The sequence below is a fragment of the Pagrus major genome, chromosome 23 (assembly GCF_040436345.1).
Source record: "Pagrus major chromosome 23, Pma_NU_1.0".
In the NCBI taxonomy this organism is placed as follows: domain Eukaryota; kingdom Metazoa; phylum Chordata; class Actinopteri; order Spariformes; family Sparidae; genus Pagrus; species Pagrus major.
In genome coordinates, this window is record NC_133237.1 from 23,490,787 (window position 1) to 23,517,258 (window position 26,472).

General features: G+C 42.1%; 1 protein-coding gene across 2 annotated transcripts; it reads right to left on the reverse strand.

Moving 5' to 3' along the window:
• Positions 1–210: 210 nt before the first annotated feature.
• camsap3 (calmodulin regulated spectrin-associated protein family, member 3) lies at positions 211–25,957 on the reverse strand. 2 transcript variants are annotated; one of them, XM_073493906.1, is made up of 17 exons: positions 25,493–25,957; positions 17,974–18,236; positions 10,357–10,497; positions 9,686–9,772; positions 8,357–8,495; positions 8,128–8,267; positions 7,936–8,020; positions 7,796–7,838; positions 7,634–7,689; positions 7,295–7,331; positions 5,075–7,211; positions 4,857–4,981; positions 4,276–4,568; positions 4,074–4,167; positions 2,945–3,063; positions 2,743–2,861; positions 211–2,623 (listed from the first exon to the last, which is right to left on the reverse strand). In XM_073493906.1, the coding sequence occupies exons 1-17, from the start codon at positions 25,623–25,625 to the stop codon at positions 2,324–2,326; spliced, it is 4,311 nt and encodes a 1,436-aa protein (XP_073350007.1). In that variant the 5' UTR covers positions 25,626–25,957; the 3' UTR covers positions 211–2,323. The 2 variants fall into 2 exon arrangements, with proteins under 2 accessions (XP_073350007.1, XP_073350006.1); XM_073493905.1 differs by having other exon boundaries at positions 7,295–7,367.
• Positions 25,958–26,472: the final 515 nt, after the last annotated feature.

Below are 26,472 nucleotides of genomic sequence, written 5' to 3' on the forward strand. Positions count from 1 at the left end.
TATTTGATTATGTCGCCAAGTCCTGGCATTTATGAAGCGCTTTCAAAATATCAACATATTCTGTGTTATAACATTATAACATGTCACTGATTTTGCCCTCACTCATTGCCTAGTGGCACTAACTGATTATCAACTGCATCCATTCAAAATTCTATTAACATAAACAATACAAATGGAAAATTAAACATGGGAATGAGAAAACATAGATGATGATGATTTAAAAAGGATTTTTATTTTTCTGGTCCAGTTGCCAAGGATAGTCAATTTATGAAATGAACATACATAATGTGCTGGCACAGATCTGATAACAGAAAAGAAAGAAAACAACATAAATGTTATGACAACTTCTATGAAATGAATGAGTGATTTACCACCTTAACCAAAAGAAACATAAGTAGAACCTAAACATCAAATGCACCATCTAATGCAAACCAAATAAATACACCTCTGGGTGACATGGGGGGATCCTAGGGATGAATTGCACAGAATCAAAATATAGTGTTCAACTACCACATACTACTCTTTTTACAAAGACATAAATACAAACATCCACTGTTTCCATATGCACTCCTCCACTCACACTTTTAATCAATCATCTTACCATGATTCCTAGTCTAAGTCTGCTTGACAGTCTGTTTGACATTTTTTTGTACATCTGTTTTGAATCTCATTCAAACAACACATTTGTTGGAGGCAGTCAGTGATTTGAGAGAAAACAGCTGCGCCACGGCGGCTGCTGTAGTGCTAAAGAAGTAGGACAATTTCCCACAGATTTTGTGGTGATATTGACCTGATCACAAGCAATTGCAGGGTCAAGTGTTTTAGCTAATAGCGTGGACACACTGAAAAAAAACAGCTCAGAGTTTTACATTCCCCCAGATATGCATGAAGGAGTCTCTAGAGACTGTGTGGGGTAGATGAGGGCTGCTACAGTCCGGAATGATCCTTCATTAGGAAACTGTTTATATGCCAGGGCACACAAACAGGGAATCATATATGAAACAGACTCCTAGTGACCTAAAGGATTTATTAATCCCTCGACAAAAGGTTTCAGCAATTTTCAGCTGTTTGACAATTTCTTTTCATTCTCATTCACTCATTCTCATCCCAAACATACTTGTCACTAATGCTTAAGCAGCAGGCTAGCTTATTCGTAGCTTACAAAGGTCAACTTACTTTTTACAAATCATTGTCAAAAAAAAAAAAAATCAAAGTAATCAGCATTCAGTATATATTAAATCAGCATTGATTATCATTTTCACACAGAGCTGTATCCAAGTAATGATAAACGTGATAAAGCCCTCCTTCATGTTTCCAGTATTGTTTTTCAAGATAAGCTCAGATAACATTTCAATTCATCACATGTTGAAAATGAGAAAGCCAGTTAAGAGGAAAAAGTCACATGAATTTCATTCTTCTTTCAGCTCAGAAAGGCTGAAGCAATTTGTCCAGCAAAAACATGTCAAAATAGTATAAAAAAAAACATCCAGATGTCTACAGCTGAAGGAGAGTAGGAATGGAGTGGAACGCACAAACTGTGGGGGCACAGGCAGTTTCTAGGTGTGCAAGTGCATCGACAACCACAGTAGCCACCACCAGTGCAGCCCACAGAGGAATCACCCACTATGTTCTGGTTCTGACCAACCAGTGAAAACACCCCTGAATGGAATGAGTGGATAGTGTGTGTCCTACATTCATATGAGAGCAGTGTTACCTGCTATTAATTTTCAGCTGAGATCTCCTATTAGAACTGAGAGCTGAGCCACTTATCTCAGTAGACTGGAGAGAGATTGAGCCCTGGAAGAAGAAGAAAAGGCAGCAAAAGGAAAAGCAAGCAGAAATGAGAGGGGCGGGAACTACTCTGGCCCAAAATACTGTTGTGTGGGCAAAGGCAGTGTGGCTGTCCCCTCTTTTTCTTACCTAAGAGTCGCAAAAATGACTCCAGGGGCAGGGTAAGGCAAGGCATGAGGAGGCAGGGTGCAAGGTAAAGAGAGTTCTTCATCCCGACAGAATCAGTCGCATTACATTTTACAATCTAGGTTGACCAGGCAGAGCCAATCAGAAGCTCTCACGAGAGAAACTATTGTAACTACATTGGCTGAATGAGTGAGTGATTGGCCCTTTCTCTTGGCAAGTAGAGTTGACTGGATTGTTCTCGGGGTCCAGGTTGGTAGCTGGCCAAAAGCCTGATCAGTCATGCTGTCCACTGCTAGTCTAACTGGGTAATAAACAAACTCAAGTGCCTCACTGGCCACAATAGAGGACAATAGGAGTCAAATTGGGAGTTGGTTCCCTGAATTTTAACACCCATCCTGGGTATGTCTTATTTGGGGGTGCCAAGCTTCTTAGGAGTTCCTGGGCGCTTTTGCCAAAAGTGACCGGGGATGGTGAAGGCGTCAACACTCATGGACATGGTTTTGGACGGGATGACAGTGAACTGCTTGCGGTCAGAGCTGTACTTGTAAATGGACTCAACCATCTCAGGTGCTATGATCCGAGGGCCAATACCAGTGAGCCGTACCATTTCCTCAGTTTCAGGGTTCATGGTGTAAACTGCTCTGAACTGGCAGCTGTGATCTCTGAAGAGGATGAGAAAGTGGTTGGCCGAACTCTTCTCCATTTCCTAAAGAGGGAGAAAGAAACAGGAAAAAAAACAAACCCACACGATTAGAGAAGCTGCAGACGGAAATCTGATTCACTTTTAGCCTAGTAAGTGAGGACCTCTTTGTGGACATAGCGTACCTCTACAATCTTGTTTTTCTGTGGTTCATTGACCTTGCCGGCCAAGCAGCAGCGAGTGATAGCATTATGAATGATGAACTTGTTGGACTTAAAGCTAGGCTCCTTGTACAGCTTTGGTCCTGCAAGACACAACATTTCAAATGTCAGTAACACAACAAAATAACACGTTTTATAATGTCCCAGTTAGGAATGTGTCATTGACCTGTATATTCTGGGATTGAGGCAGGGGAGGAAATAGTGGATCCATTCTCCCAGTCCTTCTCTCCATTCTGACCACTCAGTCGTCTTGGTGACATTAGCCGGGAGGGAGAGTGTGAACGACTAGAGGACGAAAATAAAAGGAGTGAAGAAAGTCAGTTAGAGACTTGAGACTAGAGACTAGAGAGGCTGCATGTCCATGTTATATGTTACATGCACCTTATTTGCACAAGACCTGTAGATGTACAGACATATTAAAAATATTGATGTCAGTGTTCAGATAATATTTTGGGGAAAGAAATCTACAGACACATTTTTAAAGATGATCACTTAAAATGTGGACATAATCCTACAAGAGTATGATAAAGTCGACTTGTGCAATATATTATACTAATATATTGCACAAGTCGACTTTATTATAGGAAATGCATTAACTTTCGATTTTTAAGCACTAATCTATACCATTATTAAGACTCTCTCATCTGGATTTGTAAAGATCAATAGATCATTGGTTTTATGCCCTGAATGGTTATTTAGGCTAGGTTTCAAATCCTTTCAAAAGACAGTGGGAAGTTAACACCATGACTTTATCCCAGTGACTTTTGCAAGTTAGGGTTAGGATCAAATAATACTGACAAAAAATTTAAGAATTCAGTTTAATAAAAAAAATAACACTATTCAGATTCAACATTAAACAATAGAAGATAGAATTTCAGTTTGTTACAAACTTTGGTTTCTCAAATCTGTCCAGAGTAACTTCTCTTCCCAAACAAATCAATAAACAATCTCTGGCAGTGTCATTAGCTCTTTCCCATGAGTAAATCCTCTTCTCAAACAAATCAATAACAGATCTCCGGAGAAGAAAACCCAATATCACTAACACTGTCGAAGTTACCTCCAGTACAAGACAGTTGATTGTCGAGAGGAAAAAATATACTGAAGAGAATCGCAGATCCAGCTTTTGATTTCTATGATCGAAATTGAAAGCTCATTTTGATCAATCTTTGATTTAAATGTTTTTAAGGTCCCTGGGGCTTAAAATAATCTCAGCACTGTTTTATGCCAAATCCCGTGCCTCCCAATTTCAAAGCATTTATTCACAAAAACCAAGCCACCGTCACGGTGCAGGTTACCTGGGAGACTTCCTGACAGTCAAGCCTCCAGAGTCATTAGCCATAGAGGACAGGTTCATGGTTGAGTGGGAGTACACCTTGTTCAGCCTGGTGCCTAGAAGGAGAAAAAGGGACAGAAAATTAAATTATACTGAGAAACCAAATATATGTGAGAATAGGAAGGAGAATGACTCAGACTAGTGCAAACAGCAGAACTATTTACCCATGAAACCCTTGACAGGGCTATGAGAGAGGACAGAGTCATCTCTGAACACAGTCTTGGGTCTCTGCTTCTTGACACCTCGGACCGTGGTGGGTTTCTGCCTCAGCACCTTGTCCAAGTCCTCCATGATCTTCAGCTGATGTCTCCTCTCATACTCCTGCCTAGTAAAGTCACCTCTGCGCTGGGGAGTCCCCTCTACAGGTGGGGTACGGGATGCTGGAGGGGTGCCTGGGGTTTGGGGTCTGTCCTCACTCTTATTCCCCCAGCCCTCGATGATCATCCACTGAGGCTTGCTAAAGTACAGGACCATAATGTGTAAAACTTTCAATGTGACATTGCAAAACCAATCATAGAAACTTGAGACTTATGTATCAGACAAGTAATATCAACAATTACTCTAATTCACTAAACAAAGGACAACAAATCAATCAGTCCTAATCGTAATAAGGTATATGCTGTAGATACCTGACTACAGTCTTCTTCAAACTTCAAACCTCAACGATTTTAATGCAGGACAGCTACTGTTGCTGCTGCGTTTATTTGGTTATGAATGCCGGCACTTGAATAAATAAGGTTCTCACTTTGATTCTTTTTCTTTTTCCTGCTCAAGTTTGCGTCTTTTCATCTCTTCTGCTCTCTTCTGCTGTTTCTCCAGCAAAGCTGCTCTTCGTTGGGCCATCTCATCCTCCGGTCGCTCAGTGTCATCCTAATAATGAAGACAGAAGCAAAGAGTCCTGAATGCATCAACAACACAAAAACAGCATTTATAGAATGGCACACACAAAATTCAGTCACCTACCTTGAAAAAGAATCCAACTCCTCCTTTCGTTTCTGGCTCAGTCCGGTCACTCATCGAGTCTGAGAAAGCATCAGGTACTTGGTCATCCTCGTCCCCATCTCCACGCAGAGACGCTAGCGAGATCTCTATCAGGCTACCTCGTTTGCCATTCATCATTGTCGAAGGGGCATCACTCTCAAAGGAGCACTCTGATGGGGCACCAGAGCTGCAGCCCCCACTTACAAGTCCTTCCTTTTTAGCCAAAGGGCCATGCGATGGCCCGGCCTCCAGGTCCATGCTAAATATACTATGATCATCATTGGAGCCTACCTCTGACAGGGCGTCATCTGCAGGAGGACGGGGAGTCGGGGTAGGAGTGGGTACAGGGGTCAGTGTGGGAGTGGGGACAGGAGTTGGTCCAGATGAACGCAACACATCTAAGCTGTCAGAGTCACCAATGGAGAAAGAGGACGATGTCTGGACTTGGGATTGCCACGGATTTACACGACGAAGGTGAGGAATGCGGTCCACGTTTTGAGGTGGAGCGATGACCCTCGATAGGGTAGGGACCTTATTGTCCAAGGTACGACTTTGTTGGTGGTGTTTAGGGCTTTTAGGGGGCGCAGATTGGGCTCTACGATGGACATGAGGAGATTTAGGAGGAGTGGTGTGGTTTGTGATTCTGCGGGATGGAGAGGGAGAGGAGTAGGCTGAATTTAAATCTCGGGTGGATTCTCGCGACAGCCGTGCAGGGGCAGGGGCTGGGGTGGAGGTTTTAGGGCTGGCTGGAATAACCCATGAGTTGTTGGTGGAAGGTGTAGATTTCTTCTTGACTAGCTGGTTCTGCTGCTCAGTCAGCCGTTGCATGTCACTCTGCAGGGAGCTGAGCGCTGCAGTCAGCTTAGATACAGCATTGTTATAGTCCCCTAGGGGAGCTACCATTTTCTCACCAGGTGTCCCCGCGCCCTTCCCTCCTGGTTTACCTGCCTTTTCTTTGGAGGTCAGTACCTGCTTGTTGGGCTGAAGTCCTTCTTTGACATTAGCCTCATCCTCCACTGGGAGGTGCTGTTCATCTTGTTCCTGCTGCTCTTCCTCCTCCATTCTAGCTAGCCTTTCTTCCAGTGTCAAGCGAGAGAGGTCTTCTTCTGTGGATGACGTGCTGACCTGGCCATCGCCTCCTTCTCCTCCACCTTCGTCCTCCCGCTGCTCCTTCTTTAACTGCAGAAAGGCACTCTTTCCCAATCTTTGCCGGTGCTTTGCAAAAATGGCCTCAATGCGTTTCTTCTGGGCTTCAATAGCCTTGCGTTTTTCTTCAAGCCGAACCCCCAGCTCAGACATCTCATTATTGAGTTGTGGGCTCTTGGTGGGGCTTTCTTCAGACTTTTGGGCCCATGAGGTCATCTGAGGAGAAGTGGGGCTGCTGGCTTTGGGAGAATCCATAATCTGCTTCTTTTTTCGTTCTGCAAAGCTGGTCATCTTCACTCCACTGTCAGACACCTCTCTGCCATGGCCTTTAGCAGCATGTGCACCAGCAGCTGGTGTGGTCGGAGTGGACTGGGCCTTAGGCAGGTCTTCTGATGCATCTGAGTCCACACTGCCATCTCTCAAGACTGAGTCATCATCTCGTGAACATTCGGAGGTGTTTCTGGTGCGTGTGGGCTCTCTGGACTCTCCTGTGGGCCGGTACATCATTCCTGAGCGTGAAGGGGCAGAGCAGCTGATGGGTGCCAAGTTAGGTAAGTTATGTCTAGAACTAGCAGGGTCATCAGGAGAGTGGAGGTAGAAGCCATCAGGAGCACCATCAGGGTGTAAACGAGGCTCCATCTTGCTCTCGTTGTGAATAATTTGGAGAGCCTCTTCAATGGTAGGTAGCTCTCCTGTTTCACTTGCTGCAAGGCCGTTCTCCTCTGCCAATCTTGGAATACTGGGACTCTGGGTGGACCAGGAAGCTCTCTGTGGACCATTGGGGCCAGGGGGTTTACTCAATAAATGGCTGAGGTCTTCAGGAGGTGTGTAGGGCACCCGGGTCAGATTTTGGCCTGCTGGGTTGAGTTGGTCTGAGCTCACAGAGCGGGTTATCACAGGGTTGCCCATCACAATGTCCACATCACTGTCCAGGCCAAAAGGAATGCTGAAGGATACTGCAGACAAGGGGCGGCTAAAGAGAAAAGAAAAGCACAATAAGTACAATAAAAAGTTCAAAAGACAGTGTTTAGATGGTCCTGAATACATGGACCCTACCTGAGAGGTTTCTTGCTCCATGTCTTTCCAACACCTTCTATATGAGACATTGAGGTAGACTGAGTCAAAGATCCTGAGTACAATGGGACACACACACAGACACGTAAAGGCATGCACACCACACAGGGATGCACAAAACAACCAAGCAATACACCAATAAAAAGGAAAAATATGTATAAAGTTTCAAATATCAACTAAATAAAAAGACAAGGCTATCATACAACACGAAACATAACTGCAAGACAAACGAGGATCGAGGGAGATAGGAAAAGCAGATTGCAAAATGAGAGAAACATACACAAAACACTGTAGCTTGATGTAATGATGATGTAATCTTACCTGACGCAGGAGAGGAAATGGGAAGGAAAGGCTTCTTGAAGATAGATGGGGAGGTACTGTACGGCAGAAAAACAACTTTTCAGTTCAAACGTTCAAAGTGTTTCATCCAAAAATATGTCAGACAAGTACAAAAGAAAAATCATATTCAGAGAGCTTCTGTACCTGTTACCACTCAAACTACTTGGTGTTACTGGTGTGGATCCATCTAACAAAAAAGAAAACCCCCAATAAGACTTTATAACAGATATTCAATATTATGATCACACAGTTTTACACAGGACCACAAATTTGATGCGACTTACCTAACGTGTCTATTGGCTGAACAAATTCTGGCCTTCGTACTTCAAACCAGCACAGCAGCTCTGCTAAGAAGCTCAGCAAGTTGAGCTGAACAAATCGCACAGAATAAATCAGGCATTAAGAAAACAGTACTCAATATATTTGTTAATGTGTCAATCAGTTGAGTAATGATCAGGAAATAAGAATTTAAATACCTGAAGCTCCTGTGGTGTGTACAGCATGTCCTCTAGTGCCAAGTGACAGCAGCTCTTCAGACAGCTGTCACAGAACTCACGGATGAACTGCAGGTTGTACAGGCTGTCTGCTGCAGACATGGACTCCTTCATGCAAACATCTTATAGAGAAATCAGGGAGAAAGTGTTAAACTGACATAAATACAGTAAGTACTACAAAGCTGTTTGTGGTTACAATGTTTGTTGGTACCTTCAAGTCTTAGCAGGCCAGGGCAATAGTAATGTATGACTGCAGCAACAGCACAACCACTGGAGAGGTCTTTCACTTCATTCACAGATGGAAAAATGGGCTTTTGTTTGGACTGAATTTTATCCTTCCTGTAGCGAAGCTAAAAAAAAAAAAACAATAACAGACATGACAATCAATTATTTCAGTGTGACCTTAATGGTTCTTTTGACATATTAGTTAATGTTAAAATCATCATCAAAGCCAAGGTTTCTCAAACACAGTTGGTTACTCTAACGTCAGTTTGAACTGTGAAACATAACAGAAAATGAAAAAGAAAAGAACTGGAGCATGGATGTAAGAAGAAAGGACGAATAAAGGTCATGCTAATGTGCACAAGAGAGAGTTGAGCTGAACAAATGGCAGATGCAGAAGGAGTGAATTAATCAGAGCTGAACGAAGGAAGGTTCCATCAGGAGAAAGTGGGACAAGTGAGGGTCTCAGGAGGCACACAAGAGAAAAAATGTTTCAGGTACAACCACATTATATAGACAAACAGCCCACTGTCAGCAGGGACCTGCTGACTAGAAGCCTGCCTCTGTTAACCCCCATAGCCAGTCACACACGAAAACACACACCTCTGTTGCAGAGGACCAGAGGAACCGGTTGCACACGCCAGTTTCAAGGCCTGCTTCAGTACCAACTGTGATTCATGCAGCACTTGTGTGTCAAACAATGCCTTTCACGCCCCACCCTATGACATTTATGCTGTGACGTGCAATTTAATGTAAACTGGGATGCGATGCACACTGGCATTCCCACACCAGCATATGGAGAAAAAAAACACACCTGACCATCAGATAATTGCTGATAAATTGGATGAAGACACTTGAGGGATGGAGGGACAGGGGGAGGGAGCAGAGGAAAGGAGGGAACTTACAGGAACAAGTTTCCAGTACCAGCGAGTAGGACACTGTCAGAGAGGAGGAGGGACAGGAAATAGAGAAAGACAGGGAAATGGAGAACAGGAGTACAAGGAGAGGTATTAAGCCTACAGTGGAAGAACTAGACAAACAGGAGAAAGGGTTGTGACGACGGCTGTGAAGACAACCTTGTTGACAAAGCGATGATGCTAGACTTAGTTTTATTGTGTCAACCAATACCGGCTGTACTTGTAGAGCACGAATGGGTAAAAGGCCTACAAATGCAGCAGAACAATGTGAGCTTAAAACACAGCACTTGTGCTTTTTTATGGCACTGAGTGCATAATCCTAGAAAGATTATAATGTGTGTTTGGTTATAATGATTTGTGATATGCGTAGAAATACACTTGAGGTGTAATGCAATACTCACAGAGGGTTGAACAGGTTGGGGATCCGTTATGGCCTGAGAAGTGTCATTCTGGGCTCCATCGGTACGTTCTTTCAACTTCTGGTTTAACTGAGAGCATGCCAAGAAGACAATATAGTTAACACAGAGAGATTGTGGATCTATACTATAGGGATACAGCTAACAATTATTTTTCGTATTGATTAATCTGATAGTAATTTTCCATATTAATCTATTTTCTACAGTTTTGTTTATAAAATGTCAGAAAAGAGAAAAAAAAAAATCCAAGGTGATGAATGTTAATGTCTTGTTTTGTCAGTCCATGACCCAAAAATAATCAGTTTAATAACATATATAAACAGAAAATCTCCATATTAAAGAGACTAAAAAGAAGCTCCATTTTTTGCATTAAAATTACTTTAACAATCAATTAATTATCAAAAAAAGATGGTGATTATTTTTCTGTCGATTCTCGAAGAATTGTTGTAGCCCTTCTTCAGCGTTTTTAAGCATTTTTAAGACATAGTGGCTTGAAGAATTAAAGCATCGTTTATTCTGCAGTTAAACAGACACTGGATCATCTACAACAGAGGTCTGAAGAAGATAACCATCTGGACTATGAGTAATTTCTGACAGGATACAATAAAAGACCTGTGCTTGAAACAAGCATCGTTTCTGTTTGGCCTTTTTCTTACCATATTAACCCAATAAAGCAGAGCATCCTCCCAGCTGGAGGCTCCACCCAGTAGCTCGGTGGAACCACACGTCTTCACCGCAGTCACCGTCTCCATGGCTCCCACGGTCATTAGGGCATCGATCACTGCCAAGTGAGCACTCTGCACCAATCACATAGGAGAAGGAAGAACTGTCAGAGGGAGCACCATACACCGTGAGGGCCAGAGAGGCCAGACAGCATCAATCAATCACAGTTAACAGAATAATGCTGGGCACTGACTTGTCTACTGCTCTAGCAGGGCACTGCTTACTGCAGAGCAGAGATCACCTCTAACTGTAGCAGCACTACCAGTATTACCAGCAGCAACCTCTAGAGGTCACCAGAAGCCAGCTGTGAGTCAGCAGAAACACAGACAAGAGTTTTAAGTAAGTAAACTCGCCTCAGTAGATGTGGGTGAACTTTGGACCCATGTTTGTACAATCATTAAAGAGGCAATGGACCTGTAATATGATAACACGTGTGTCCCAGGACTGTCATTCCTAAGCTGCTTTACCTTTATTTGCCTTCTCTCCAGCATGCTTCCCTATTGCGCAGTGAAATATTGCTGTATGACTCATGTGTAACAGACTACAGGATAAAATGACGTGTAACTAGATCACCAGGAAGCAAAACAATGAACAGCATTCTCTGTAAGAAACAGGTGCTCCAGGTCTTTACTGCAGTTTAGGTTTATGAACATGTTTTTGTCAGACATTGTCTACTTCAGATATGTTAGACATTCCCAAGCATTTGTACCCAACAGTCACAAGTGTATTTCCTTATACTTGAGAGGCCATTACAGAGCCCTTTCTAATGGCTAGAGCCCATTAAAATGCACCGACAACATTATCAGCTCAGTCAGAGAGAGCGCCTTAATTCTATAAACCTGTTAGCTCATTAGAAGTTGTGCTCAGTTTGTGCCATGGGGCTGCAACAAACAGTACTTAACATGTCATGAACTCTGTGTTGTGTAAATTATTCATGTGTTTTTAATTTTTTTGATGATTGGCAAATAACAAATCAATTGTAGAGTTTATTCATGATAAATCAAGCACTCCTGTCCTGTTGACTAGTTTAATTTTTCTTTTTGTAATATTGAAGATGATCACAGTAGCTGGTAAATAAAGCTCTCAACGGGAACTCAACAGGACCATAGGCTTTTCTAACAATGATTAGACTGATTAGACAAGACATGACACTGTTAGTTATTCACAACTCTTCCTTCCTACTCTAGTTAATGTAATGAATGTAGGATCTCTCTCTTTCTCTGTCTCCTCTATCTGTATCACTTTAAGTTGCCATCCAACAGCAGTACTGGAGCCCCTCTCTCCTCCTAACAGCAACAAGCTCCTTGTTATAATAATTAATTCTGACCAACAGAGCAGGCAGACAGGTTGCAAACAACACATTCTTGTCATGGGGCCACTCCTTCAATGTCAATCTTCAGTTTTGAGCCTAATCTGTGCAAATCAGTGCCTGTTCCCTTTTACTACTTACAAATTCCACTTTAGGGGCCAGACATTCCTACTCTAACCTCTTACGTTGTCCCAGATGGAGGCTGGTGGCAGTCCAGCTGCGTGCATGAGCCCTGTCTGCATGTCTGCCTACTCAACCCTGATGTAAAGTGCTGACCTGGGCAGACCCAGTGCTGGGGCGGGCAGGGTGGGCTATGCCAGCAAAGCCTTGTCAGATAGCATTGGGCCAATATCTGTGGATGTGCTGCAGTCAGTCACTGGGAGCTGTGTGGCCCTGGCAGGCCTGCCCTCCCAGCACTGGTGCCAAGACTAGGGCTGCAGCTTGTGCGTCTGTGACATGACTTGTCTGTTCAATGAAAATGTCTGCAGTACAGAAGGGGACAAATGGCCCCATAATAGGGACGAGGGAGTCTCAGGGCGAGCCACAATCTGACTGATTCAGAGCAGGGATAACTGGAACACAGAAGGCCTGGGCACAAATTCAATTACACTATATGTCAACTTCTATACTATGATGATACGAATACACTGTATCTGCAAAATTCTGTTGCCCAAAACAGAATTCATTGTTTCGGACATTAACTGAATTATTTTTATGTGCATTTTCCATATTGTAGTATACACTCCCTGGCCACGAATTAAAGGTACACCTACACAACAAATGCAACTCAGTCCAGCAGCTTTGCCGCACATTCTACCTTTATGAAGCTTATAATGTCACCTTGCAAGGCAGCTAGATTTGTGAGAGCTAGTGATCATGTGATTTCACAAATCCTTCTTGCCAGGCTTCAAAGTATGTGCTTGTCGCCAAACACACAGTGGAACTGGCAGCTACAAGCGTGGTTTAGATGTGATGACCAGTGAGAGACGTGATTGTTTGTTTGACAACAACAATGGCGGCTCCTAGAGAGGTTAGCGCAGACACTGCTATAGCATCAGTTATATCAGAATTGTGGAGAAACAAGAGCAAAAAACAGCACTGAAAACTTTTCTCGATGATAAACATGGTGTTGCTCTCTTTCAACTGGCTTCGTCAAGAGTGTGATTTACCAACAGGCTCTGTCGTTTGCGCTCTCCTAATGTTGATCTGATTGGTTGAAGTCCGGTTGTGATCGACGGTGATAGACAGATGGTTTGTCCAATCACGTGCCAAATTTTTTCCGAATGATCTGCTCTTTTTCACAGATGGTTCTGTGTAACAAACCATGTGGCATATCAGGCTACTTATAATGGGCAGTTTTTACTTAAACTGTATAGAAGGTGTTAATTCAACTAACTGAGGTCGTTGTTTGTGGTGGTGTTTTACTGAACGGCATTATATTGAAATGTGTTTCAAATATTATATTTGTCAGTGGGGTAGGAAAAACATCATATAAGTGTCTCCCAATATAATGCAGTCTGGTTAACCATCACTGCAAACCAGGACCTCAATCTGAGAGAACAATGGTTAAATTAATACTGCTATGACAGTGTCAATAAAAGTTAAGCATAACTATCTTTGTAAAGGCAGAATTTATGGCTGAACTGTTGGATTGGTTTGCATTAAATTTGAGTAAAGCGGACACAGAGTGTATATATAAATTTGTCAGTAGCCATGTTTCACTCCATAAGAAAATACGAGTGATTTAAGGTACTAACATATTTCTGCATTCAGCTACAAAGAGTAATCATAGATTGGAGCTGTTGTCACAGTGTGAAAGGAGACAGGATGACTGAGACACAATGAGAGGAGATGAACAAATACAATGACAGACCTCGTGAAAGTGGCCATCCTTGTTGTCATGCTGTACAGAAGTTATTCAGAGGAGAGAGTGGAGGGTAATTCATGATAGAAAGAATGAAAGGGGAAGAAGGGGTGGATTTCCCGTTGCAGACCCAGGAGAGCTCACTAAGCTAAATCACAAGTCTCCCTAATGAGAGGGGAGAGAGGAGCAACTCATGAACACCCAGCACATAGCCTGCCAGATCACCATAACAACCAACCAGCTGACCCACAATGCATCTCAGCACAAGCCTGACCACAGCATTGCTCCGTGCCCCTGGCTTAGCACCGGCTCTCTGCTCGGAAACATCCAGCCAGCAAACAGTTAGCACCCCTCAAAACTGATGTAACAGAGAGAGGAAAAATTAATACTCCATCAATTAACCCCCGCCAACATGAAATCGTTATGGCTCTATTTGGTAAATCTGCTTGCATAATCGTGTCAACAACTGAGTCAAACAAAGAATGCAAAGACATCTTGCGGATCATTAAGTGAGATAACAATGAGGGTAAAATCTGATTATGTCTGAAATATGACTTAACCCCATCCCCCTACCCTGCCTGATGCCCACTGAGGGAGATAAACAGGGGGATCAGGCAGGTCTGGGGCCCAGCAGGGGATTTTAGACAGGAGGTTCTCTCAGAGCACATGGATATATGAACACTGATATGTATAGAAACGGCATACTTAAACCAGGAAACCAACCTAGAGCAGCTTTACACCAAAATCATTTAACATATGGTCGATAATTTTACTCCACATTAGCTTCTCATTGGCGAAGGCCCAAAGCTAAACAAATAGTCTAAGATGATGGTTAGCGCCTCTGATAGTCTGCCACTTCTATTTCCAACTAAGCTCCTGAATGATGCTCACTTGACCAGAAACCTGCCAACACAGCAGTATGATTTAAGACAAAGTGTCAGTGCCTATCTAAAACCAACAGGGGACCGGGAAGAGGGTTAGCTGCATTATGGCTACATGACTTGCTTTGTCACTGTGGGAACAAATGCTCCCATCTCGAGAGCCATAAAAAATAATAGTACTTCTGTATTCAGTTATGTATTCAACAAAGAATGTTTGAAATGGATAATTGTGATCATATTCAACTGTCTCAACCAACAATAAATTAAACAAATAATTTTGCTGTTGTGAGACATGTTAGGTGCATGGTGAGTCAGTGGTCATCTCTGGCGTGTCATCCAATCGTGGATGATGACGTTCAGTCTGCAGGCAGATTATCTCTAATCTGGGCTGGGCCACCACCAGAAGGACAGTTACCAGTGGGGCACCAACACACAGAGAGAGACATGTATATATATATATACACAGCACGTAGGGGATGGAGGTAGCCGGTGGCTCCATTACTGAGACCGAGGGGTGTGCCATCAACAAAGCGCCTCTTTCAGGGTAACCCTGGCCTGTAAAGATGCTGATGCTATCTTGGGTTGTATTAGCAGTGCCACTGACCGTCTGTTTTGAAGAACTTCATACCCTCTGTACACGTTCTTACAGTAGGGAAAAAGCAGATGTATTCATATTTATCTAGGTGCTGAATTTAACACATAATTGTAGTTAAATGTGTGATGTTTAAAGCCTTTTTTTGTAGAAACTATTGTAATATCTATGATACGAAAAGCATAGTTTAAAAATAAGTCCAAAATGTATGGGCTTACAGGACAACACAACTTATTATGAGCTACATTTGGAATTGCAAGTAATACCTAAAAATTCTACTTTTAAATAAATATTACATATTTCACACATGCATGTTACACAGTTTAACCTTCAGAGCTTCATGTTTCTAGCCGAATTCAAAGGTTATAGACAATATACAAAAAAAAGATTAAGACATAGTAAATAAATACATCATGCTGTCTTTTATGAGCATACAGTATTTGGTCGAATTATTTCAGTTTAGACCTGACAGCTCAGCAGACCAGCTCAGACCATTTTCTAACTAAGAATTGTCGAGGTCTAGAAGCAGGGACAAACAGCGAAAGCTTCTTCATGGATCATCAATGTACAGTTTGATCAAGAGAATAATTAATGTAGTACAATTTTATATGTGTTTGGATAAGTATGATTTGTCTGTTTTTGCCCTACTATGATAAAAGCACAGTGTAGTTTTATAGAGCAGGTCATTGGTGCTCTGCACTAATGCTGCTGCAGCAACCAGCTCTATCCCTAGAGCTATACATGAGCCAAATTTCATAATTATCAGCAATAAACAGAAAAGATGTAAATTGTGTGATGCATTAACAACAAAGTAAAAGTAACGAACGGTGCATGATTTGGCAGTAGTGTTTATTTGTCAGCAACAAGCATGACTCAACATACTTCTATGTACATGCACTGTATGTTAGCCTCTGGTTTGACACAGATATGTGAAGCTTTAATATACAGCAGCGCTGCAGCAGATTGCTGCTGCTCCAAAGCCGTTTACTGGCCAAGACCCACATTGATGCTCCATCCTTCTAATGCTGCTGCAGCATGACCCACTTTCTCTGCTTGCCACACTGTAGCTACAGTGCCAGTCAGTGGCAGACAAGCTCAGAGAGCTGCCAAGCAGCGACTGGAAGTCTCATACACCAAATCAGCAAACAGCAAATGCAGCATTAACAGTAACAGCCAAAATAAGAGTTTAATGACGAGGATTTACAGCCGAGATATCCATGGTCTGGCATGGAAGCATTGCCCAGAACTGAGACGCACGCAAGCAGACAGATTCGTGCACACACAACTGACATGGCCATCGTGTATGACAGAGACCTACTGTGTCATTAGACCATTATTTCTGGTGCTGTAGGGTTAATATGGACACAAGAGCAAGCAGGTGTGGGGTTAAGACAAAACCTCTAATAGGAGGGCTAGATGACCTCATATTTGGTGCAAGAGGAGGGTGCTTGTGACATGCTGTAGGCTGTAGATTTTAGCAAAACACTATACCATAATGCACCAAATGGCAAAGCATCAAAATAGAGACAGAGACTTGCATAGTTAGATTATAACTTGTGTAAACAGAGCTAGTACAGGATAAGGCAAAACAGTACGTCATAATAAACAGAAAAGAATTCCCCATTCAAGGAACCTTCTCTACTCTGTCCTCACCAGCTTTCATCCTGGATTGGGTCTCTCATCTTTATCTATACAAAACAACCAATCTGTCAGGTTACAAAGTACAACTTCACCAGTATTTACATTCATTTTTTATATTAGATATTTCATATTAGATACCAGAATAACACATTAACCACCATCCAAATTCTCATATACTGCTGGTGCACATACACTGATATACATACATTGATTTAGAAAATGTCACAATGTATGCACACCTTTATAAGCATACGATTAAGCTCATAATCACAAGAGCACAAGCAGTGCCGCACCTGCTGCAGCAGCCAGTAAACAACAGCAGTGGAGCAAACAGCTTTCACCTGACAACAACACCGTCCATGCAGCTCCCTGGAGACTTGGCTCTCAAAAAACAGCCTGAATATGCATGTGCGCCGAGGCTACTCAGGAAATGCCTATTTTTTTTTATTTTTTTTTTAGAAAAACCTGCATAAAGGGAGGTTTTGTAGAAATACTACAAAATTGAGTTGCAGTGAGCTGTTGTGTCAGCTGAAGCAGAAAAGCTGTAAACTGGACAGCATCTCTCCTTTTAGACTCTTATGGTTCCTAATTTGAAAATAAAATTAGGTATCTGTAAGTTTGCAGGCTCAAGTATTTTGGGGCTATGTTATGTGTATGCTAAAGAGCGACAGACAGAGAGAGAGATCCATTGTCAAGGGCTAAGAGGACAAACCAGTTTCTCTTGATTTAACTCACTGAGTCAGCCCAGAGTATTCTCTCAATGGAGTATCTAAGGTTTCACCAGAACTGTTTAGCCATTGTTCTGCAGCTGATCTGGACCATCTATTGAACCTAGACTCTCCCTCCCTCTCACACCCTGGAATTAAAGTAGTCGTCCCAATGTCACAATGACCGCCCTAGTCTACGCAGCTGGATCCACTCATCCTCTTGGATCAGCTGGGGGCAGCATAGGGGAATGGGGGGGTGGGGTTGAAAGAGTGGGGGTCTTTTTGATGTCCTTTAATCCCTCGAATCAAAGCATAAACAAGCGCCTATACCAACAACCAAGCCCCCTCAACCCCTTCTGCTTTCTACAGACTCCTGAATAGCAGAGCATCTGGTTTCACGGGAGGAGACATTCACTCCTTTAGGGTGAAAGCAGTTTCTAACCAAACAACAGTTATGTCATCTCCAGAAGGCCACCACCCACAAAACTGCATGCTAGACTGGTGTGGGGTTATCCCCTATGCGTTTACTATTCCCATAACCAAACCAAAACATTACCATTTTGATGGGTTTATGTCGGAGGTCTGCATCTGTCACCGGTGTGTCCTGATCTTTGGAGACTATGCCCCTCTGAGTGAGTAGCTGCATCAGGGCGGCGTTGTCTTTGGGCTGTGCCTCGGCTCCGATGCCCCCCAGTAATAGGCTGTAGGTGCGGCAGTAGAGCTCTGAGGACTGCAGGAGGCGTGTGACTGGCGGTTTAAGGTGCTCCTGCTCATACTGGTCACAGTAGAAAGGGTCACGCAGCTCTGCAGGGACATTTTCTACCAAGAGACAAAACATACAGACACAGTTAGATATGTTCCTGAAGCAGCGGTGCTACTATTAAATTAATCGTCAATTACTTTGATTATGGATTAATCTATTTGAGTCATTTTTTGAAGGAAAAAAGTTTCATTCCAGTGTATTAAATGTGAATATTTGCTGGTTTCTTTACTCCTCTATGACTATAAACGGAATATCTTTGAGTTTTGAACAAAACAAGATATTTGAGGACATCATCTTTGGACTTTGGTAAACACTGATCAACATTTTTCACCATTTTCTGACATTTTAAAGACCAAACAACCAACTGATTATTGGGAAAATATCAACAGATTAATTAAGATTAACAGACAAAGAATATGTTGATGGAGATGTTCTGTATAAATAGGATGTTGTGAAAGTTCTGAAATTAGAGACATTTTTTCAGTCAAAGGTCATCTTGAGCATTTTCTATTGTTGCTGACTTGTAAGCCTGCTTCCTGTCAGGTTTGGTAACAGATTAAGACAGCTTGTAAATACCCCAGAGCTATAATCATATGAGTGAGTAGAGCAGAGCAAGCATCAAGGTCAGTAGGACATGATAGGCTAAGAGGTTGGCATCTGCAGATTACAAGATGCTCTGCCACTCGTTTCTTCCCTTCTTTTAAACCTCATTTTTTGTACAAAGCTTCAGTGAAAACCGCTCCTTCCGGTCTTCACAAAGATGATGTAAATCTCACAAGCAGAAACCAGCAACCTGATCAAAACCTACAACCTCAAAACCATCAAAAGCAAATGACACAGCTGAAATTCTGCTACAAATCAGATCAAGGTGTAGTAAGGCAACATGTGGATCTATTGGTGGCTATAGCTGAAGATTGTTAAAGAATCTGTTCAGACTGGTCTTCCTGATCACAGCAAACATTATACTAAAAACATACACAGGACACACACCCTGTGAAACTGGTTTCTCTGCATCCAGTCTAAACCAGCAGCAAACTCAATACCCTGTGTTTCTGTGCAAACACACTAGAATAAGCTTTTCACTGTTTTAAAAGGGCCTGTGGGAAAAAAGTTGACAATCTGAAAAACCAGCAGTCTGTGTGAAAAAAGAAAGGAGAAACTTATGATCGTCTAAGACTGTGCCTTAAAGGGAAACAAAGGGGTTATTACATGGGAGGTGTCACTGTTGTTGTATCATTATAAAGTCATGTAATGGATCCACTGACATTAGACAACAAAACAAAACGCCCAGCTTTAGAGGTTAGACAATGCTCTGCTCTCTGTCTCTCACTTTCAGTCCATGATAGTTGTCAAACAATGTCACGCCACATGGTCCATTTTGTTTGCATGCTCCTGTGTGCCAAAACTACAATGCTCACTATAGTGTTGTAAACACTGTCACTCACCAACCAAAATGTACACCTATGTCTAAACGAGGGCAAAATGTCTTCCTACGATGACGTGTTGAAAAAAAAAAAGAGAAAAAGAAAAACTTCCCCCAGAAGGCAAAGTAGGATGCAAATGCCACAACTCAGTGAGATGAAAGACATCGATATGAGAATGATTTGCCTATGAGAAGTCAGGCCATGAAGACTTTATGTGTCACATTACGTCCTGGAAACAAACAAGAGTATACATTTGATGTTGCGCATCCATACACATCCTTCTAAAACCATTTACCTGCAGATCAAAAATAGCAAGAATCACTGGATAAAGCACACACCTAATGTTAAAAAAAACTGTAAGGAATTGGAGGAAATAAAAATAACAACCAGTCTGCAGTCTCAAGCACAACTAAGCCCAAGCAAAAAGGAATGAGATGCCTCCACAATGTTGACATCAATAGACCTCCAGGGAAATATTTAGATTAAAAACAAAAGCTTGTGTGTTTGCATAAGCTGGAGCAACAACCTGTCTGTCACTTCCACAAGTCAAAGGGTCAGTGCTTATCTACTGGTCTGACTAAGGCATTATCATAGTGGGTGAACAGGGAGATTGCTCTTCAAATAGAAAGGTCCAAGCAAGCATTTGGGATCTACTGAGGAGATTTTGGCCAAGAGACTTAATCCCTTCCACCAGCAGGTGGCCTGTGTGGTCGCTGACCCTGACCTCTTACCTTCCTGAGTAGGATGAAATAGCAGTGGGCGATCTGACGATTTTAGACCATGATTGATCTGGAAGGCATCCACAATCTCCTTTTTTTAGCCTCACTGAAGAGCAGATCCACGCTACATGAACGTACCAATAGACTGATGTAGCCAACTAGATGGCTTGGCTGATTGGACAAATTACTTCATGTGCTCCTCTTTGGGTGACGTATTTTAAATTATTTTATACGGCCCTGGTCACATTGTTGTGTTATTAACATAACAAAAATATTAAAGACCACAGCAACATTTCAGTGGTGAGCAGAAAATTATGTAAAATGATCAATTAAAGAAATATAGTAGAATTGATGCAGCTTGCCATAATGGCTGTAGTCCGCTTAGCTGTGTTGTCCTCCTATCTGTCCTGCATTGCTTGATAGCAGGAGCCATGTGTCCTACTTCATTGACGGATCGAGCTAGTGTGCTGGTCATGACACAGACACTGCCACACGTGTCGGGACACTAATCAACGGACACAGAGCAACATGAACACATCCAAACAAAGGTTGGTTGAAATTAACTGCCATCTAAACCAAGCTGGCTCCTTTGGGAAAACAAGGTCAGGCGAGACCCCAACACCCACCCCTTCTCATTTTACATTTAAGAGGAACAATCAGCATTGCATTTCAAGAAGGTTGTCACAGTAACAGTGAACAGTAAGTAGTTCTCTCTATTAATAACACAGCACAGCAGTTTAGCAAAACCTGCTGGATCTGACAATTTAAACCGCCAGGCGGCTTACTGGAACCCTTCAGGAACCACGACACAAATTAAATAATTCATCAGACCTTAGACATGCAGAAGTGTGCAAGGTAAGCACACTAGCAGGAAGTTAAAATTGGCCCTTTTCACCCTCAGGTGATATGCACCCCTGCATACCTGCACAATCAAAAATCCTGTTTTATGACAACTTTTCTTACTATGCCACTTCTGGGGAACATTTTACAACATGAATAACTCATCATTAAATGTGTTTGATAAGGCTGTTGGCCATGATTTCTAAATGCTAAAAATTTAACTATGACCATCTTCATCATGTGCTGGAAAGGATCAAACACAGAAGATTAACCGCTCTCATTTTTAGAACAAAGCAGGTACTGTTCTGTTGCCCCAAAATCTAGCAGTGGTGAGAGGCACTATGTTAACGCCCTACGCTACATGTGACCACTAGTTCTGAGTGTAATACTAATGCCAATATAAACACTACAGCTTAGAGGTCTCAGACAACACTGGAAGAGATTACCTGAAACCCTGACTACATGTAAAGACTGTGCTGTTCCACTTCTAATAATATCTTAACTGACTATTCATCTGTTCAGTTCCTGCTGAAACTGAGAAATATACATGCATGCAAATTAAGAATGCTCATGTATTTGATCGAACAACGAACTAATGATTAAACTAATCTGCAACTATTCTGATAATCATTTAAATGGTTTGAGTACTTTTTTTAGAAAAAAAAGTAAAAGTTCTCTGACTCCAGCTTCTTAAATGTGAATATTTTCTGGTTCCTTTGCTCCTCCCTTGACAGTGAACTGAATATCTTTGGGATGTGGACAAAACAAGACATTTAGGAACATCATATTGGGCTTTGGGAAACACTAATCAACAGTTTTCACTGACATTTTATAGATCAAACAACTAATGGATTAATTGAGACAATAATCAATAGAATCATTGAGAAAACTCATTAATTGAAGCCCTAGACAGTTTGTCCTTAAAGGGAAAAAACACACTTCAAGCACTACACATGAGGTGTCTCCTGTCTCCCTATAGATTCACCTACCGTAAACATGCCATCCCTAACAGCCCTATGTATCCTGTAACACATCACCTCAGACAGCGCTGGAGTATGACATAACCACAGTAGCTTTAAATTGCATTAAGGGCCAGCATACACAGAAGCATTTCCTGTTGAATCTAATGGGACAACACTGGATCAATCTGGATGAACAGTGACAACGGATGCATTTGTCTTGTATCCACCTTGCAGTACTCTCCTAAAGTTAGACACTCTCAGCCAGATCTTTGTAAATTATTCTTTATCTTACACTGGCCTGTGTGGTGTTGCAAATGACTTCTCTTATGAAATATCGTGTTATCTTGAAACAGACTGTGCCACTCAGTAACTGTATCAAAGCGTTTCTCCCAGTAGAGTTTCATATGTTATATCAACAGGCCTTCCTACCTCTTCAGCAAACATTAATAACAAGGAAACATCCTCCTCAGGTCCTTGTCCCTTGTTGACTCACCCTAGTTACAAATGATTGGGAGAGGATGAGTAATCATTCCAATAGGATTCAAGTATTTAGGAAGAGCTTTGTAGTTAGGTGGAGCTAGCATGCTAAGGAAACACAAGTTTTGAAACGTGAGGGTACCATGTGGATTGTTTTTTAATTGCTAGAAAAATATCAGGATGTTTATGTTTGGCCATCAGTTGTTTCACAAGTGGCAATTAAGTTGTTTAAAGATGGATTGCCTGCAAACACGCACAACTCATATTAGTATTATGGACTTAGTAAGAAAACTGAAGGACAGTTTTCACATAAATCATCCCTATGAACATGTCAGTTTGTATGAGCAGGTTTCTCCCTACCCAAACTGGTAATCAAGAGCTTCTGGTCTCATTCCAATCGTCAAACTAGTTTGTGTCAACCTCAAATGATCTGTCAAGTCATCTGACAAAGCATCAACAAGGGCTGATCATTAATTACATCTTTGCCAAACGACATGTCCCTCAACTTGATAAAAACAATAAAAATTAAATGCAATATTTTAGGCTATATTGGGATAAACAATAAATATCCTCAATATTGTGAAATCTCTTCAAAAGCATTTTATAAATTAAATTATACATTGATTTTGACTAAGTGGGTACAGGCAAGTATGATTAGAATAGCATGGTTAATTCAGATAATTACATCACTGAGCTGTAATGCAGCTTTTAAAACCAGAATAAGACAACATGTATGCCAATTCATGATCACGATATAATATCAATACATTGCCCAGTCTTATTAGACCATGTAATAATGAGTCTCTACGCTGGTTCTTAACAATGTTATTATGAAAGGAATTACTGGGCTGATCAAACAACGCCTATACAGAACACCCATAATGCACGCTGTTGGTTCTGTGTATTCCTGGCTAAAGGAGACAAGAAAAACAATTGCTGCAGCTCATTTCTTGAACATTTAGTGAATATGACATAGATTTAGTGTTGTGTTTCAAACGGTTAGGCTTAGGCAGCTTGGCTGTAAATTGTTAATCTGTAAGAAATGGTTAACTTAACACTTTGGGATCAGTTGTGGTGAAGATGAGGGCAACAATGTTGTAGGGACTTTGTCTGAAAATGTATTCTGTGCACTTGTTCTCCTCGCTGTTTGTTTTTTTTTAATGCTAATATAGGCATTTCAGTCCAAGCCAGTAAGCAACTTTTACATTATCATGGATGCACATGGATTCATTTTAGGGTTGCCGCTATTCGACTTGAGATCTTGTTTTGATTTAGTTTGTCTATGTCATTAGGCCCGTCAGTGCTCATTGAAAGCTACTGCCTAACCTTTAATCATTCCTGTATCTAAATAAGGACCTGAGACGTATACAGTGTGTAGTCCATGTGAAAGTCCATTCTGTATCGCAGCGACTCAGAGATTAAAAATGTTGCCTATTGTTATCATTAGGGTTAATTGACCTGGAAGAACAGAGGACCAGATGACCCGGTCTGGCTCATGCTGTGCTAGCTGTTGTTCCACCCAGCAGAGATTTGGGGAAGGGAATGGTGATGTCACCTTGACTTGGCAGAAAACTATCAGTAAGGCCACTCAGCTGATTAGACAAAAAACTATACACATCAACACAGTCTTGGTACTGGTATTCCTGTAGCTTGGCTTGGAGAGTGACTTTGACCAGAGGGCGTGGTTGAGGTGCTAAACAGAGAACACAGAGGCTGTAGCAGCCTGAAGTCCTGGACCCAGAGCCTGCCTGGGATTGTGTAACATGCAAGTCATGTTGAAGTAAAATAGAGTTCAACCCCCCTCCTCTTTCCAGCTGAAACTGAGTGAAGTCTGGAAGTTAAAACCTTGACCATTAACCTCTGAGTATGTATTTACATGCACATCACAGGAATCAGGATGTGTGTTTTTGGCCTTGTGTTATTTAGGTAAATGTACCAGTATTTCATTGAAAACAGTGCCCTATCATTAGACTGCTGTGTTTAATCTAAAATACAGTTAAAATGAAATGAAAGGGAGCACGTCATGAAGACTTTCTCAAACAGGACTGTTTTGATGTCTTCATTGTGAGATCTAATCTTTAGCAGATAGGACTTTAAAACAAAGACGAGACTTGTTATCACCTCAGGGTCGGAGCTGGCGCTGTTCTTGTCCCAGGAAACCTGAAGGCAAAACCATGTCTCATGATACGGACCGGTGTCTATGCAACAAAATCATTGTCTTGGTGGGTGTACTTTGCATCGTAGGGGATGGTTTCTCACAAGCGCATCCTGAGGTTTGTTGACTAAGGTTAATAGAAGAAACCCCCTGACAAATTGAGATGGCATTACAGTCTTTCTACTCAGTACACAATGAGATATTACACGCAGCTATTTGATCCTGATTATGAATTACGGAAGAAAGTGGTATTCACATAGGCTACTAGGGGGGCTGTCATCACCAATGGCGAAGAATGGTTCTGAAAACCATCTACGCCCCATGTGCCATGCCTGTGTAACCGGATTAAAAACATATCCAGCAGCCTGCAATTTGTGTCTGAAGCCTGGCGGCTGGAAAATACGACAAAATGGGTTAGCGTGATAAGGCCTAGGGAGGAGGCCTGTCTCTGTGACACACACATACCTAGAAAATGTGACCACACATTGAGTGAGAACAAATGACATGTGTCAAAAAATGCATACCGTGCGTGGTCCCCCTTTCATATGCGTCTCTTTGTGCTGGAAATCGCTGAGCTATACACACACTGTAGTTCCCCTACATGCATGTGCTTTTCGCTACACTGCTGAACAAAATATAAACATACTGCCTGACGACAAAATGTTGGTGGTCTTCATACGACCTCTCTGAACATTATTCTAACTCACCAGGCCTGCAGCCTCAACCACAACCTACCTGCGCTGCCGTAGGACTTCGCCAAAAGCCATCCGACACTTGCGCATATTTTTGCTTTAGTACAGTCATACAGATCCAATGGCTTTATGTCTGGGACCACAAAAGTCTTCTTCATGGTAGGGGAGTCCACCATAGCGAGTCTGTAAAAAATGGGAAGCGGTGTTGGCGGAAAAAAAAAAAAAAAAAAAGCTACAAGATAGTATAAAAATATCAAGCAATCATTCTTTTAGTCGACTATTCCACACGACCGGGGCTGGGACTGTGGCTGAGGGTTTTGTCGGGAAAATATCCGCCCCGGAGCTGCTTCCAAGTCAGTAAGATGTCCTTTTCTGTGCGGTTTTGGAGAGATATCCCAGTTAAGTGTTGCCTCACGACCACGCAAAGCCCCGACCCGCCGGGTTGTTAGAGTAAACCGGACTATTCCCCTCGTTTTTGCCCTTCTTCGTCCGCATAGCTGTGCGGTCGGTTCAGTGTACGCAGCTCCACTGAGAACACCGCCGATGACTGACTACCAGGTGCTCCACACTGGCATCACTCACTCACCCCGCGGACCAATAGAAATAGAGTATAAGCAAAGAGGGCGGGATCTCCCTCTGCTACCACAAACTGCAGGTAGAGGTGTGGTGTGACTTGTTACAGGTTTATCTGCTGGTGCACACACACAGGTGGACGCCTGAGGGGGCACCTTTTGACAGGTAACGTCAATAGAAATATTACCTTCACACCAACTATATGAAAATTGCTGTTTTACTCATAATATGTAGTATTGTAAAGAATTTGATTATTCTAGATATTTTCATTATCCAGATAAGACTGACAGAAATAGCTTTTGGGGTTATGTGTTTAGTTTAATTATTAGCTGGTTTAGCACATATATTTTTTGCACAAGTGGTATTTTTTGTGATTATGTGGGCACCTGAGGTTGTACAGGTAGAAGAGCAGGTATAGGACCAGCATGCACCTGGATGGGCATGTGTCCC